The sequence below is a fragment of the Hyperolius riggenbachi genome, chromosome 10 (assembly GCF_040937935.1).
Source record: "Hyperolius riggenbachi isolate aHypRig1 chromosome 10, aHypRig1.pri, whole genome shotgun sequence".
NCBI lineage: Eukaryota > Metazoa > Chordata > Amphibia > Anura > Hyperoliidae > Hyperolius > Hyperolius riggenbachi.
In genome coordinates this window covers 217,850,280-217,866,291 of record NC_090655.1, presented here as the reverse complement: position 1 = coordinate 217,866,291, position 16,012 = coordinate 217,850,280, and the positions used below count along the sequence as shown (strand labels likewise).

The following is a 16,012-nucleotide window of genomic DNA, read 5'->3' as shown; positions in this document are numbered from 1 at the left end:
TGTGCCGGGCCTGGCACACGTAGCCTAATTTGCTGGCACGCCACCGCTGCTTATGAACTGGCCGCAGCGTCTCTAGACGCTGCCGCGCCAGTTCATAGCCTGCAGCCCGCAGTCTCACGGGAGGCAGACCAGGGCTACGGCAAGATGACTGCCGAAGCCCTGTACTGGAGACTATTTGTGTCTCCAGTACAGGGCTTCGGGCGCCATCTTCCCGTAGCCCTGCACGCTGCCTGTCAGCGGCAGCGTGGGAGACTGCAGAAGAAACGTCCAGGGGAGATGCGCACCAGAGCCCAGCCGAGAGAGAAGACTTCTGTCAGGTGAGTACATTACTTTTTTTGCAGGAGAAATTCGGCCCACTGTGTTATTTTCTGCTAAAATGTTTCCCACATTGTGTTTATTTCCTGTGAAATGCTGCCCACTGCGTTTGTTTTCTGGTGAAATGTGGCCCACTGCGTTTATTTTCTGGTGTAATGTGGCCCACTGCGTTTATTTTCTGGTGAAATGTGGCCCACTGCGCTTTTCTGGTGAAATGCTGCCCGCCCATTTTTCGGCGCGCCGCAACACCCCCCCCCCCCTCCCATTGGCACTTGGAGATAAATAAGTCGATGTTAGGTCGCAGTTTGGGCACTCGGCCTCTGAAAGGTTAGCCATCACTGGTATAGCCTGTGTCACAGTACACACAATGTTACAGTGCAAGTCTGCTGGATGGATGGTGTAGCCTGTGTCACAGGTCACACAATGTCACAGTGCAAGTCTGCTGGATGGATAGTATAGCCTGTGCTACAGTACACACAATGTTACAGTGCAAGTCTGCTGGATGGACAGTATAGCCTGTGGCACAGTACACACAATGTTACAGTGCAAGTCTACTGGATGGGATAGTATGGCCAGTGTCACAGTGCACACAATGTCACAGTGCAAGTCTGCTGGATGGATAATATAGCCTGTGTCACAGTACACACAATGTTACAGTGCAAGTCTGCTGGATGGACAGTATAGCCTGTGTCACAGTACACACAATGTTACAGTGCAAGTCTGCTGGATGGACAGTATAGCCTGTGTCACAGTACACACAATGTTACAGTGCAAGTCTGCTGGATGGATAGTATAACCTCTGTCACAGTGCACGCAATGTTACAGTGCAAGTCTGCTGGATGGATAGTATAGCCTGTGTCACATTACACACAATGCTACAGTGCAAGTCTGCTGGATGGATAGTATAGCCTGTGTCACAGTGCACACAATGTTACAGTGCAAGTCTGCTGGATGGATAGTATAGCCTGTGCCACAGTGCACACAATGTCACAGTGCAAGTCTGCTGGATGGATAGTATAGCCTGTGTCACAGTACACACAATGTTACAGTGCAAGTCTGCTGGATGGACAGTATAGCCTGTGTCACAGTACACACAATGTTACAGTGCAAGTCTGCTGGATGGACAGTATAGCCTGTGTCACAGTGCACACAATGTTACAGTGCAAGTCTGCTGGATGGGATAGTATAGCCTGTATCACAGTTCACACAATGTTATAGTGCAAGTCTGCTGGATGAATAGTATAGCCTGTGTCACAGTACACACAATGTTACAGTGCAAGTCTGCTGGATGGATAGTATAGCCTGTGTCACAGTACACACAATGTTACAGTGCAAGTCTGCTGGATGGATAGTATAGCCTGTGTCACAGTACACACAATGTTACAGTGCAAGTCTGCTGGATGGATAGTATAGCCTGTGCCACAGTGCACACAATGTCACAGTGCAAGTCTGCTGGATGGATAGTATAGCCTGTGTCACATTACACACAATGCTACAGTGCAAGTCTGCTGGGTGGGATAGTATGGCCAGTGTCACAGTGCACACAATGTTACAGTGCAAGTCTGCTGGATGGATAGTATAGCCTGTGCCACAGTGCACACAATGTCACAGTGCAAGTCTGCTGGATGGATAGTATAGCCTGTGTCACAGTACACACAATGTTACAGTGCAAGTCTGCTGGATGGATAGTATAGCCTCTGTCACAGTGCACGCAATGTTACAGTGCAAATCTGCTGGATGGATAGTATAGCCTGTGCCACAGTACACACAATGTTACAGTGCAAGTCTGCTGGATGGATAGTATAGCCAGTGTCACAGTACACACAATGTTACAGTGCAAGTCTGCTGGATGGGATAGTATAGCCTGTGCCACAGTGCACACAATGTCACAGTGCAAGTCTGCTGGATGGATAGTATAGCCTGTGTCACAGTACACACAATGTTACAGTGCAAGTCTGCTGGATGGATAGTATAGCCTGTGTCACAGTACACGCAATGCTACAGTGCAAGTCTGCTGGATGGATATTATATAGCCTGTGTCACAGTACACACAATGTTACAGTGCAAGTCTGCTGGATGGATAGTATAGCCTGTGTCACAGTACACACAATGTTACAGTGCAAGTCTGCAGGATGGATAGTATAGCCTGTGTCACAGTACACATAGGCCTCGATTCACAAAGCGGTGATAACCCAGTTATCACGCCTAAAAGACTTTAGGCGTGATAACCTTTTCACCACTGAGTTATCACCGATTTTTCCTGCTCTTAGCGCGAAGTTACCGCGCGTTCGCGCGTGAGAGCGCGCGCAAAGTCCCATAGGGCTTAATGGGAGCTTCGCGCGAAGCGGGGGCCGCTGCGCGCGCACGTGCAAAACTTTGCGCGCGGTAACTTCGCGCGAGTTTCTTCTTATCATGCCTAAAGTGAGTTTAGGCGTGATAAGGGCCTTTTCACCACGGTGCTAACACTTTGCACCGCTTGGTGAATCGAGCCCATAATGTTACAGTGCAAGTCTGCAAGGTGGATAGTATAGCCTGTGTCACAGTACACACAATGCTACAGTGCAAGTCTGCTGGATGGATAGTATAGCCTGTGTCACAGTACACACAATGTTACAGTGCAAGTCTGCAGGATGGATAGTATAGCCTGTGTCACAGTGCACACAATGTTACAGTGCAAGTCTGCAAGGTGGATAGTATAGCCTGTGTCACAGTACACACAATGTTACAGTGCAAATCTGTAGGATGGATAGTATAGCCTGTGTCACGGTGCACACAATGTTACAGTGCAAGTCTGCTGGATGGATAGTATAGCTTGTGTCACAGTACACACAATGTTACAGTGCAAGTCTGCTGGATGGATAGTATAGCCTCTGTTACAGTGCACGCAATGTTACAGTGCAAGGCTACTGGATGGATAGTATAGCCTGTGCCACAGTACACACAATGTTACAGCGCAAGTCTGCAGGTTGGATAGTATAGCCTGTGTTACAGTGCACAAAATTTTATAGTGCAAGTCTGCTGGATGGATAGTATAGCCTGTGTCACAGTGCAAGTCTGCTGGATGGGATAGTATAGCCTGTGTCACAGTTCACACAATGTCACAGTGCAAGTCTGCTGGATGGATAGTATAGCCTGTGTCACAGTACACATAATGCTACAGTGCAAGTCTGCTGGATGGATAGTATAGCCTGTGTCACAGTGCACACAATGTTACAGTGCAAGTCTGCAGGATAGATAGTATAGCCTGTGTCACAGTGCACACAATGTTACAGTGCAAGTCTGCAGGATGGATAGTATAGCCTGTGTCACAGTACACACAATGCTACAGTGCAAGTCTGCTGGATGGATAGTATAGCCTGTGTCACAGTTCACACAATGTTATAGTGCAAGTCTGCTGGATGGATAGTATAGCCTCTGTCACAGTGCACGCAACGTTACAGTGCAAGTCTGCTGGATGGGATAGTATAGCCTGTGTCACAGTTCACACAATGTTATAGTACAAGTCTGCTGGATGGATATTATAGCCGGTGTCACAGTACACAATGTTACAGTGCAAGTCTGCTGGATGGATAGTATAGCCTGTGTCACAGTGCACACAATGGTACAGTGCAAGGCTACTGGATGGATAGTATAGCCTGTGCCACAGTACACACAATGTTACAGGGCAAGTCTGCTGGATGGATAGTATAGCCTGTGTCACAGTACACACAATGTTACAGTGCAAGTCTGCTGGATGGGATAGTATAGCCTGTGCCACAGTATACACGATGTTACAGTGCAAGTCTGCAGGTTGGATAGTATAGCCTGTGTCACAGTACACACAATGTTACAGTGCAAGTCTGCTGGATGGATAGTATAGCCTGTGTCACAGTACACACAATGTTACAGTGCAAGTCTGCTGGATGGGATAGTATAGCCTGTGCCACAGTATACACAATGTTACAGTGCAAGTCTGCTGGATGGATAGTATAGCCTGTGTCACAGTACACACAATGCTACAGTGCAAGTCTGCTGGATGGATAGTATAGCCTGTGTCACAGTACACACAATGTTACAGTGCAAGTCTGCTGGATGGATAGTATAGCCTGTGCCACAGTACACACAATGTTACAGTGCAAGGCTACTGGATGGATAGTATAGCCGGTGTCACAGTACACACAATGTTACAGTGCAAGTCTGCTGGATGGATAGTATAGCCTGTGTCACAGTACACACAATGTTACAGTGCAAGTCTGCTGGATGGATAGTATAGCCTCTGTCACAGTGCACGTAATGTTACAGTGCAAGTCTGCTGGATGGATAGTATAGCCTCTGTCACAGTGCACGCAATGTTACAGTGCAAGTCTGCTGGATGGGATAGTATAGCCTGTGTCACAGTACACACAATGTTACAGTGCAAGTCTGCTGGATGGATAGTATAGCCTCTGTCACAGTGCACGTAATGTTACAGTGCAAGTCTGCTGGATGGATGGTATAGCCTGTGTCACAGTACACACAATGTTACAGGGCAAGTCTGCTGGATGGATAGTATAGCCTGTGTCACAGTACACACAATGTTACAGTGCAAGTCTGCAGGATGGATAGTATAGCCTGTGTCACAGTGCACACAATGTTACAGTCCAAGTCTGCAGGATGGATAGTATAGCCTGTGTCACAGTACACACAATGCTACAGTGCAAGTCTGCTGGATGGATAGTATAGCCTGTGTCACAGTGCACACAATGTTACAGTGCAAGTCTGCTGGATGGATAGTATAGCCTCTGTTACAGTGCACGCAATGTTACAGTGCAAGTCTGCTGGATGGATAGTATAGCCTGTGTCACAGTGCACACAATGGTACAGTGCAAGGCTACTGGATGGATAGTATAGCCTGTGCCACAGTACACACAATGTTACAGCGCAAGTCTGCAGGTTGGATAGTATAGCCTGTGTCACAGTACACACAATGTTACAGTGCAAGTCTGCTGGATGGATAGTATAGCCTGTGTCACAGTACACACAATGCTACAGTGCAAGTCTGCTGGATGGATAGTATAGCCTGTGTCACAGTACACACAATGTTACAGTGCAAGGCTACTGGATGGATAGTATAGCCTGTGTCACAGTGCACACAATGTTACAGTGCAAGTCTGCAGGATAGATAGTATAGCCTGTGTTACAGTGCACACAATTTTATAGTGCAAGTCTGCTGGATGGATAGTATAGCCTGTGTCACAGTGCAAGTCTGCTGGATGGGATAGTATAGCCTGTGTCACAGTTCACACAATGTCACAGTGCAAGTCTGCTGGATGGATAGTATAGCCTGTGTCACAGTACACATAATGCTACAGTGCAAGTCTGCTGGATGGATAGTATAGCCTGTGTCACAGTGCACACAATGTTACAGTGCAAGTCTGCAGGATGGATAGTATAGCCTGTGTCACAGTGCACACAATGCTACAGTGCAAGTCTGCTGGATGGGTAGTATAGCCTGTGTTACAGTGCACACAATGTTACAGTGCAAGTCTGCTGGATGGATAGTATAGCCTGTGTCACAGTTCACACAATGTTATAGTGCAAGTCTGCTGGATGGATAGTATAGCCTGTGTCACAGTACACGCAATGTTACAGTGCAAGTCTGCTGGATGGATAGTATAGCCTCTGTCACAGTGCACGCAATGTTACAGTGCAAGTCTGCTGGATGGGATAGTATAGCCTGTGTCACAGTTCACACAATGTTATAGTGCAAGTCTGCTGGATGGATAGTATAGCCTGTGTCACAGTACACGCAATGTTACAGTGCAAGTCTGCTGGATGGATAGTATAGCCTCTGTCACAGTGCACGTAATGTTACAGTGCAAGTCTGCTGGATGGGATAGTATAGCCTGTGTCACAGTGTACACAATGTTACAGTGCAAGTCTGCTGGATGGATAGTATAGCCTGTGTCACAGTGCACACAATGTTACAGTGCAAGTCTGCTGGATGGATAGTATAGCCTGTGTCACAGTGCACACAATGTTACAGTGCAAGTCTGCTGGATGGATAGTATAGCCTGTGTCACAGTGCACACAATGTTACAGTGCAAGTCTGCTGGATGGATAGTATAGCCTGTGTCACAGTACACACAATGTTACAGTGCAAGTCTGCAGGATGGATAGTATAGCCTGTGTCACAGTGCACACAATGTTACAGTGCAAGTCTGCAGGATGGATAGTATAGCCTGTGTCACAGTACACACAATGTTACAGGGCAAGTCTGCTGGATGGATAGTATAGCCTGTGTCACAGTACACACAATGTTACAGTGCAAGTCTGCAGGATGGATAGTATAGCCTGTGTCACAGTGCACACAATGTTACAGTGCAAGTCTGCAGGATGGATAGTATAGCCTGTGTCACAGTACACACAATGCTACAGTGCAAGTCTGCTGGATGGATAGTATAGCCTGTGTCACAGTGCACACAATGTTACAGTGCAAGTCTGCTGGATGGATAGTATAGCCTCTGTTACAGTGTACGCAATGTTACAGTGCAAGTCTGCTGGATGGATAGTATAGCCTGTGTCACAGTGCACACAATGGTACAGTGCAAGGCTACTGGATGGATAGTATAGCCTGTGCCACAGTACACACAATGTTACAGCGCAAGTCTGCAGGTTGGATAGTATAGCCTGTGTCACAGTACACACAATGTTACAGTGCAAGTCTGCTGGATGGATAGTATAGCCTGTGTCACAGTACACACAATGTTACAGTGCAAGTCTGCTGGATGGGATAGTATAGCCTGTGCCACAGTATACACAATGTTACAGTGCAAGTCCGCTGGATGGATAGTATAGCCTGTGTCACAGTACACACAATGCTACAGTGCAAGTCTGCTGGATGGATAGTATAGCCTGTGTCAGAGTACACACAATGTTACAGTGCAAGTCTGCTGGATGGATAGTATAGCCTGTGCCACAGTACACACAATGTTACAGTGCAAGGCTACTGGATGGATAGTATAGCCGGTGTCACAGTACACACAATGTTACAGTGCAAGTCTGCTGGATGGATAGTATAGCCTGTGTCACAGTACACACAATGTTACAGTGCAAGTCTGCTGGATGGATAGTATAGCCTCTGTCACAGTGCACGTAATGTTACAGTGCAAGTCTGCTGGATGGATAGTATAGCCTCTGTCACAGTGCACGCAATGTTACAGTGCAAGTCTGCTGGATGGGATAGTATAGCCTGTGTCACAGTACACACAATGTTACAGTGCAAGTCTGCTGGATGGATAGTATAGCCTCTGTCACAGTGCACGCAATGTTACAGTGCAAGTCTGCAGGTTGGATAGTATAGCCTGTGTCACAGTACACACAATGTTACAGTGCAAGTCTGCTGGATGGATAGTATAGCCTGTGTCACAGTACACACAATGTTACAGTGCAAGTCTGCTGGATGGGATAGTATAGCCTGTGCCACAGTATAAACAATGTTACAGTGCAAGTCTGCTGGATGGATAGTATAGCCTGTGTCACAGTACACACGATGCTACAGTGCAAGTCTGCTGGATGGATAGTATAGCCTGTGTCACAGTACACACAATGTTACAGTGCAAGGCTACTGGATGGATAGTATAGCCTGTGTCACAGTGCACACAATGTTACAGTGCAAGTCTGCTGGATGGATAGTATAGCCTGTGCCACAGTGCACACAATGTTACAGCGCAAGTCTGCAGATTGGATAGTATAGCCTGTGTCACAGTACACACAATTTTACAGTGCAAGTCTGCTGGATGGATAGTATAGCCTGTGTCACAGTACACACAATGTTACAGTGCAAATCTGCTGGCTGGATAGTATAGCCTGTGTCACAGTGCACACAATGTTACAGTGCAAGTCTGCAGGATGGATAGTATAGCCTCTGTTACAGTGCACGCAATGTTACAGTGCAACTCTGCTGGATGGATAGTATAGCCTGTGTCACAGTGCACACAATGGTACAGTGCAAGGCTACTGGATGGATAGTATAGCCTGTGCCACAGTACACACAATGTTACAGCGCAAGTCTGCAGGTTGGATAGTATAGCCTGTGTCACAGTACACACAATGTTACAGTGCAAGTCTGCTGGATGGGATAGTATAGCCTGTGTCACAGTGCACACAATGGTACAGTGCAAGTCTGCAGGATGGATAGTATAGCCTGTGTCACAGTGCACACAATGTTACAGTGCAAGTCTGCTGGATGGATAGTATAGCCTGTGTCACAGTGCACACAATGTTACAGTGCAAGTCTGCTGGATGGATAGTATAGCCTGTGTCACATTACACACAATGCTACAGTGCAAGTCTGCTGGATGGATAGTATAGCCTGTGTCACAGTACACACAATGTTACAGTGCAAGTCTGCTGGATGGATAGTATAGCCTGTGTCACAGTGCACACAATGTTACAGTGCAAGTCTGCTGGATGGATAGTATAGCCTGTGCCACAGTGCACACAATGTTACAGTGCAAGTCTGCTGGATAGATAGTGTAGCCTGTGTCACAGTACACACAATGTTACAGCGCAAGTCTGCTGGATGGGATAGTATAGCCTGTGTCACAGTACACACAATGTTACAGCGCAAGTCTGCTGGATGGGATAGTATAGCCTGTGCCACAGTACACACAATGTTATAGTGCAAGTCTGCTGGATGGATAGTATAGCCTGTGTCACAGTACACACAATGTTATAGTGCAAGTCTGCTGGATGGATAGTATAGCCTGTGTCACAGTACACACAATGTTACAGTGCAGGTCTGCTGGATAGATAGTATAGCCTGTGTCACAGTACACACAATGTTATAGTGCAAGTCTGCTGGATGGATAGTATAGCCTGTGTCACAGTACACGCAATGTTACAGTGCAAGTCTGCTGGATGGATAGTATAGCCTCTGTCACAGTGCACGCAATGTTACAGTGCAAGTCTGCTGGATGGGATAGTATAGCCTGTGTCACAGTTCACACAATGTTATAGTGCAAGTCTGCTGGATGGATAGTATAGCCTGTGTCACAGTACACGCAATGTTACAGTGCAAGTCTGCTGGATGGATAGTATAGCCTCTGTCACAGTGCACGTAATGTTACAGTGCAAGTCTGCTGGATGGGATAGTATAGCCTGTGTCACAGTGTACACAATGTTACAGTGCAAGTCTGCTGGATGGATAGTATAGCCTGTGTCACAGTGCACACAATGTTACAGTGCAAGTCTGCTGGATGGATAGTATAGCCTGTGTCACAGTGCACACAATGTTACAGTGCAAGTCTGCTGGATGGATAGTATAGCCTGTGTCACAGTGCACACAATGTTACAGTGCAAGTCTGCTGGATGGATAGTATAGCCTGTGTCACAGTACACACAATGTTACAGTGCAAGTCTGCAGGATGGATAGTATAGCCTGTGTCACAGTGCACACAATGTTACAGTGCAAGTCTGCAGGATGGATAGTATAGCCTGTGTCACAGTACACACAATGTTACAGGGCAAGTCTGCTGGATGGATAGTATAGCCTGTGTCACAGTACACACAATGTTACAGTGCAAGTCTGCAGGATGGATAGTATAGCCTGTGTCACAGTGCACACAATGTTACAGTGCAAGTCTGCAGGATGGATAGTATAGCCTGTGTCACAGTACACACAATGCTACAGTGCAAGTCTGCTGGATGGATAGTATAGCCTGTGTCACAGTGCACACAATGTTACAGTGCAAGTCTGCTGGATGGATAGTATAGCCTCTGTTACAGTGTACGCAATGTTACAGTGCAAGTCTGCTGGATGGATAGTATAGCCTGTGTCACAGTGCACACAATGGTACAGTGCAAGGCTACTGGATGGATAGTATAGCCTGTGCCACAGTACACACAATGTTACAGCGCAAGTCTGCAGGTTGGATAGTATAGCCTGTGTCACAGTACACACAATGTTACAGTGCAAGTCTGCTGGATGGATAGTATAGCCTGTGTCACAGTACACACAATGTTACAGTGCAAGTCTGCTGGATGGGATAGTATAGCCTGTGCCACAGTATACACAATGTTACAGTGCAAGTCCGCTGGATGGATAGTATAGCCTGTGTCACAGTACACACAATGCTACAGTGCAAGTCTGCTGGATGGATAGTATAGCCTGTGTCAGAGTACACACAATGTTACAGTGCAAGTCTGCTGGATGGATAGTATAGCCTGTGCCACAGTACACACAATGTTACAGTGCAAGGCTACTGGATGGATAGTATAGCCGGTGTCACAGTACACACAATGTTACAGTGCAAGTCTGCTGGATGGATAGTATAGCCTGTGTCACAGTACACACAATGTTACAGTGCAAGTCTGCTGGATGGATAGTATAGCCTCTGTCACAGTGCACGTAATGTTACAGTGCAAGTCTGCTGGATGGATAGTATAGCCTCTGTCACAGTGCACGCAATGTTACAGTGCAAGTCTGCTGGATGGGATAGTATAGCCTGTGTCACAGTACACACAATGTTACAGTGCAAGTCTGCTGGATGGATAGTATAGCCTCTGTCACAGTGCACGCAATGTTACAGTGCAAGTCTGCAGGTTGGATAGTATAGCCTGTGTCACAGTACACACAATGTTACAGTGCAAGTCTGCTGGATGGATAGTATAGCCTGTGTCACAGTACACACAATGTTACAGTGCAAGTCTGCTGGATGGGATAGTATAGCCTGTGCCACAGTATAAACAATGTTACAGTGCAAGTCTGCTGGATGGATAGTATAGCCTGTGTCACAGTACACACGATGCTACAGTGCAAGTCTGCTGGATGGATAGTATAGCCTGTGTCACAGTACACACAATGTTACAGTGCAAGGCTACTGGATGGATAGTATAGCCTGTGTCACAGTGCACACAATGTTACAGTGCAAGTCTGCTGGATGGATAGTATAGCCTGTGCCACAGTGCACACAATGTTACAGCGCAAGTCTGCAGATTGGATAGTATAGCCTGTGTCACAGTACACACAATTTTACAGTGCAAGTCTGCTGGATGGATAGTATAGCCTGTGTCACAGTACACACAATGTTACAGTGCAAATCTGCTGGCTGGATAGTATAGCCTGTGTCACAGTGCACACAATGTTACAGTGCAAGTCTGCAGGATGGATAGTATAGCCTCTGTTACAGTGCACGCAATGTTACAGTGCAACTCTGCTGGATGGATAGTATAGCCTGTGTCACAGTGCACACAATGGTACAGTGCAAGGCTACTGGATGGATAGTATAGCCTGTGCCACAGTACACACAATGTTACAGCGCAAGTCTGCAGGTTGGATAGTATAGCCTGTGTCACAGTACACACAATGTTACAGTGCAAGTCTGCTGGATGGGATAGTATAGCCTGTGTCACAGTGCACACAATGGTACAGTGCAAGTCTGCAGGATGGATAGTATAGCCTGTGTCACAGTGCACACAATGTTACAGTGCAAGTCTGCTGGATGGATAGTATAGCCTGTGTCACAGTGCACACAATGTTACAGTGCAAGTCTGCTGGATGGATAGTATAGCCTGTGTCACATTACACACAATGCTACAGTGCAAGTCTGCTGGATGGATAGTATAGCCTGTGTCACAGTACACACAATGTTACAGTGCAAGTCTGCTGGATGGATAGTATAGCCTGTGTCACAGTGCACACAATGTTACAGTGCAAGTCTGCTGGATGGATAGTATAGCCTGTGCCACAGTGCACACAATGTTACAGTGCAAGTCTGCTGGATAGATAGTGTAGCCTGTGTCACAGTACACACAATGTTACAGCGCAAGTCTGCTGGATGGGATAGTATAGCCTGTGTCACAGTACACACAATGTTACAGCGCAAGTCTGCTGGATGGGATAGTATAGCCTGTGCCACAGTACACACAATGTTATAGTGCAAGTCTGCTGGATGGATAGTATAGCCTGTGTCACAGTACACACAATGTTATAGTGCAAGTCTGCTGGATGGATAGTATAGCCTGTGTCACAGTACACACAATGTTACAGTGCAGGTCTGCTGGATAGATAGTATAGCCTGTGTCACAGTACACACAATGTTATAGTGCAAGTCTGCTGGATGGATAGTATAGCCTGTGTCACAGTACACACAATGTTACAGTGCAGGTCTGTTGGATGGATAGTATAGTTGGTGTCACAGTACAGTGCACACAGTGTAAGTGACTGTGTAAGTGTGCTGGATCAATAGACAAACTCTGTCACAGACAGTACTGAACATAAGAGCAAATGTGCTGGAGGCTGTAAAAAACCCTCTCACACACAGACACAGACTAGTACACTGGCCTACAGCATTCCTACACTGTCCCTGAATCCATCCCTGAATCATTCTCAGCTATCTCCCTAAGCTCTCACTAGCTCTGACTATCATGAGAACGGCACAGGGAAATCCCAATTCTCTGCAAGGTCAAACAAGATTCTCGCTCTTTCATCCCTTGTCACTATATCTTTATTTGCACAATTGGAAACAAGAGTGAGACAATGGTACATTTACAAAGGACATATGAGAAACAAGAGTATACAATGGCAATAAGAATGTATGAAACCAAATGAATACACATAACACAGATGTCTTGCTATACAGGTCTGTTGTCACAAGAGTAAAACATTGCTTCCATTGTCTCATCAAACTGTACAATTTACTGTAATTCTATGTATGGCCAATGCTTTAGGCATAGGGATAGTCAGTGGCATGCAAATAACTCTGAGATGGTGCAGAATGCATGATAACTATATGCCAAGCCATGTAGCTGCTGCATCTGGTCCATTTCTAAGCTACATAAAGTTTGCATCAACTTGGAATTATCAGCAGCTCACTGACCATCTCTAATGATAATTGTTCCTCCCCTCGCAATTCTCTAACAGGAAGTGATGATGTTTCTCTATTTGCAGCATGGAGTCCCGGCATCAGGAACCTCTCAGAGACTCGTCCCTCCGTATCCACAGACTGTTCGGCGACTGGTGTTGTCATTGGACAAGTGTTTCCTGCACCTACCCTGGTTATCCCGAATATTCCCCAAGGCTCTCCCCACCTGTCTAACCCTGGGGGGCTTCATACCCAGCACAGCTATCCCCCTGCTGGAGGATCTTATTCATGCTCCACGTGTGGGAAATGTTTTGGTAGGAAATCAGTTCTTGTCAAACATGAAAGATATCACACTGGTGAGAAACCACATTTATGTTCTGATTGTGGTAACTGTTTTATGAAGAAATCAGCGCTTGTCAGACATGAGAGGACCCACACTGGTGAGAAGCCATATTCATGCAGTGAGTGTGGGAAATGTTTTGCAGCTAAAGGAAGCCTTGTTACACATGAAAGGCTTCACACTGGTGAGAAGCCATTTGTATGTCCTAAGTGTGGGAAAAGCTTTATACAAAGATCACAGCTTGTAAGACATGAATTGTCTCACACTGGTGAGAGGCCTTTTTCATGTGCTGAGTGTGGGAAATGTTTTACAAGTAAATCAAATCTTGCCGATCACAAGACAACTCACACTGGTAAGAAGCCCTATTTATGTGCTGAGTGTGGGAAATGTTTTGGAAGGAAATCAAGTCTTGTCGAACATGAGACAGTACACACTCGTGAGAAACCATACTCATGTGCTGAGTGTGAGGAATGTTTTGCACATAAATCATACCTTATCAGGCATGAGAGGTCTCACACTGGTAAGATGCCTTATTCATGTGCTGAATGTGGGAAATGTTTTGCATATAAATCACAGCTTTCCATTCATAAGATATCTCATACTGTGAAGAAGCCATATTCATGTGCTGAGTGTGGGAAATGTTTTCGACAGAACTTAAGTCTTGTGATACATAAGAGTGTACACACTGGTGAGAAGACATATTCATGTGCTGTGTGTGGGAAATGTTTTAGACTGAAATCAAGTCTTGTCCTACATGAGAGAGTACACACTGGTGAGAAACCATATTCATGTGCTGAGTGTGGGAAATGTTTTAGAGGTAAATGCACACTTAGAAGACATGAGAAATCTCACACAGGCGAGAAGCCATATCCATGTAGTGAGTGTGGGAAATGTTTTGTAGCTAAAGAAAGCCTTGTTACACATAAAAGGCTTCACACTGGTGAAAAGCCATATACATGCATTGAGTGTGGGAAACGTTTTGCACAGAAATCACACCTTGACGCACATGAGACATATCACACTGGTGAGAAGCCCTATTCATGTGCTAAGTGTGGCAAATGTTTTGCTCATCAATCAAAACTTGCCAATCATAAGACAACTCACACCAAGCCCTATTCATGTGCGGAGTGTGGGAAATGTTTTGCACAGAAATCATACCTTGCCAACCATGAGAGATATCACACTGGTGAGAAGCCCTATTCATGTGCTAAGTGTGGCAAATGTTTTGCTCGTCAATCACAACTTGCCAATCATAAGAAAACTCACACGCATCCCTATTCATGTGCGGAGTGTGGGAAATGTTTTTTACAGAAATTATACCTTGCCAGACATGAGAGATATCACACTGGTGAGAAGCCCTATTCATGTGCTGAGTGTGGGAAATGTTTTACACAAAAATCACATCTTGCCGATCATAAGAAAACTCACACTAGCGAGAAGCCCTATTCATGTGCTGAGTGTGGGAAATGTTTTAGTCGTAACACAAGCCTGGCTAGACATGAGACATCTCACACTGATAAGAAGTAACGGAAAGCAAAATATAGCTTCACCTTTAGAGAACCTGCACTGGCCACAGCATACTGCTCTCCAGTTACCTGACATAGCCAGAAGTAGGGAGGATGGGGAGCAGTGCAGATACAGCAGCCAATAACATCCCGGTTCAGTTTCCCTTATCGCTCTCTCATCACTGGTGAGAAGCTCTATTATTGCACTGGGTATGGGGAATGTTCTGGTCAGAAGTGTTGTTTACCATTTTTTGTTAGTTGCATATGGTAGCATATTTACACAGATCAGTGCATTGGTTTGTAAAGCATTGAAGTCCCTGAGCTGAGCTGACATGATGAGATTAATATTGGTACATATAGTACTAAGCCTAATTCTGTGCTGCATGTGTCTCCATAATGCTGCGGGATGCAGCAAAACATGTCGATCTCTGCACTGCGGCTTATCCGCTATATCTTCGGCTGACTCTGAGCCCAACCTTGCCCCTTGCTACATGGGCTCCCATCTATTTCATTGGTCCAGCCTGCTGCAGTCTATAACTACTGGATTACAAGTATTCTACGCTATGAACAGAGGCGCCAAAAGAATAAAACAGGCTAAAATAGTTAAAAATGCTTGGAAGGCAGCGGTGGACTCATCTCCTAAAAGCTGACACAAAAACCATCAATTTCAAAAGACATGCATTTATTGATATACTCCACAAAGTTAAATATATTCAGGGGTGCGCTGGACATAAGTTAATACACGATTGTTGTTCTAATTACAAACTTTTTACTGTGAATAATATCACCAAGTACCATAAATCTCAACCATATATATTCTCATGCATTCATCCTTTCATACACAGAGCAAGCTGGTTCTCTTTTTAGGGATAAAAAACCTCAACAGTTGTGAGCTACAAAAATGCCACAACGTCTGTCGCATAAAATTTCAAGATGTTAAAATATAAAAAATACAATGTGGGTATATTTTCCTAAGGGTTAGCTGATATGCCAGAATTATCTATACACTCCTAGGAATACTACACAGT

General features: G+C 45.6%; 1 protein-coding gene across 1 annotated transcript in view; it reads left to right on the top strand.

Moving 5' to 3' along the window:
- The window catches only part of LOC137536814 (uncharacterized), an 89,376-nt gene extending 73,675 nt beyond the window's left edge, over positions 1-15,701 (top strand). The window contains exon 6 of the mRNA XM_068259011.1: positions 13,226-15,701. Coding sequence (XP_068115112.1) covers positions 13,226-15,006 — 1,781 coding nt within the window. The 3' untranslated portion in view covers positions 15,007-15,701. The remainder of the gene's footprint in view (positions 1-13,225) is intronic.
- The last annotated feature ends 311 nt before the right edge of the window (positions 15,702-16,012 follow it).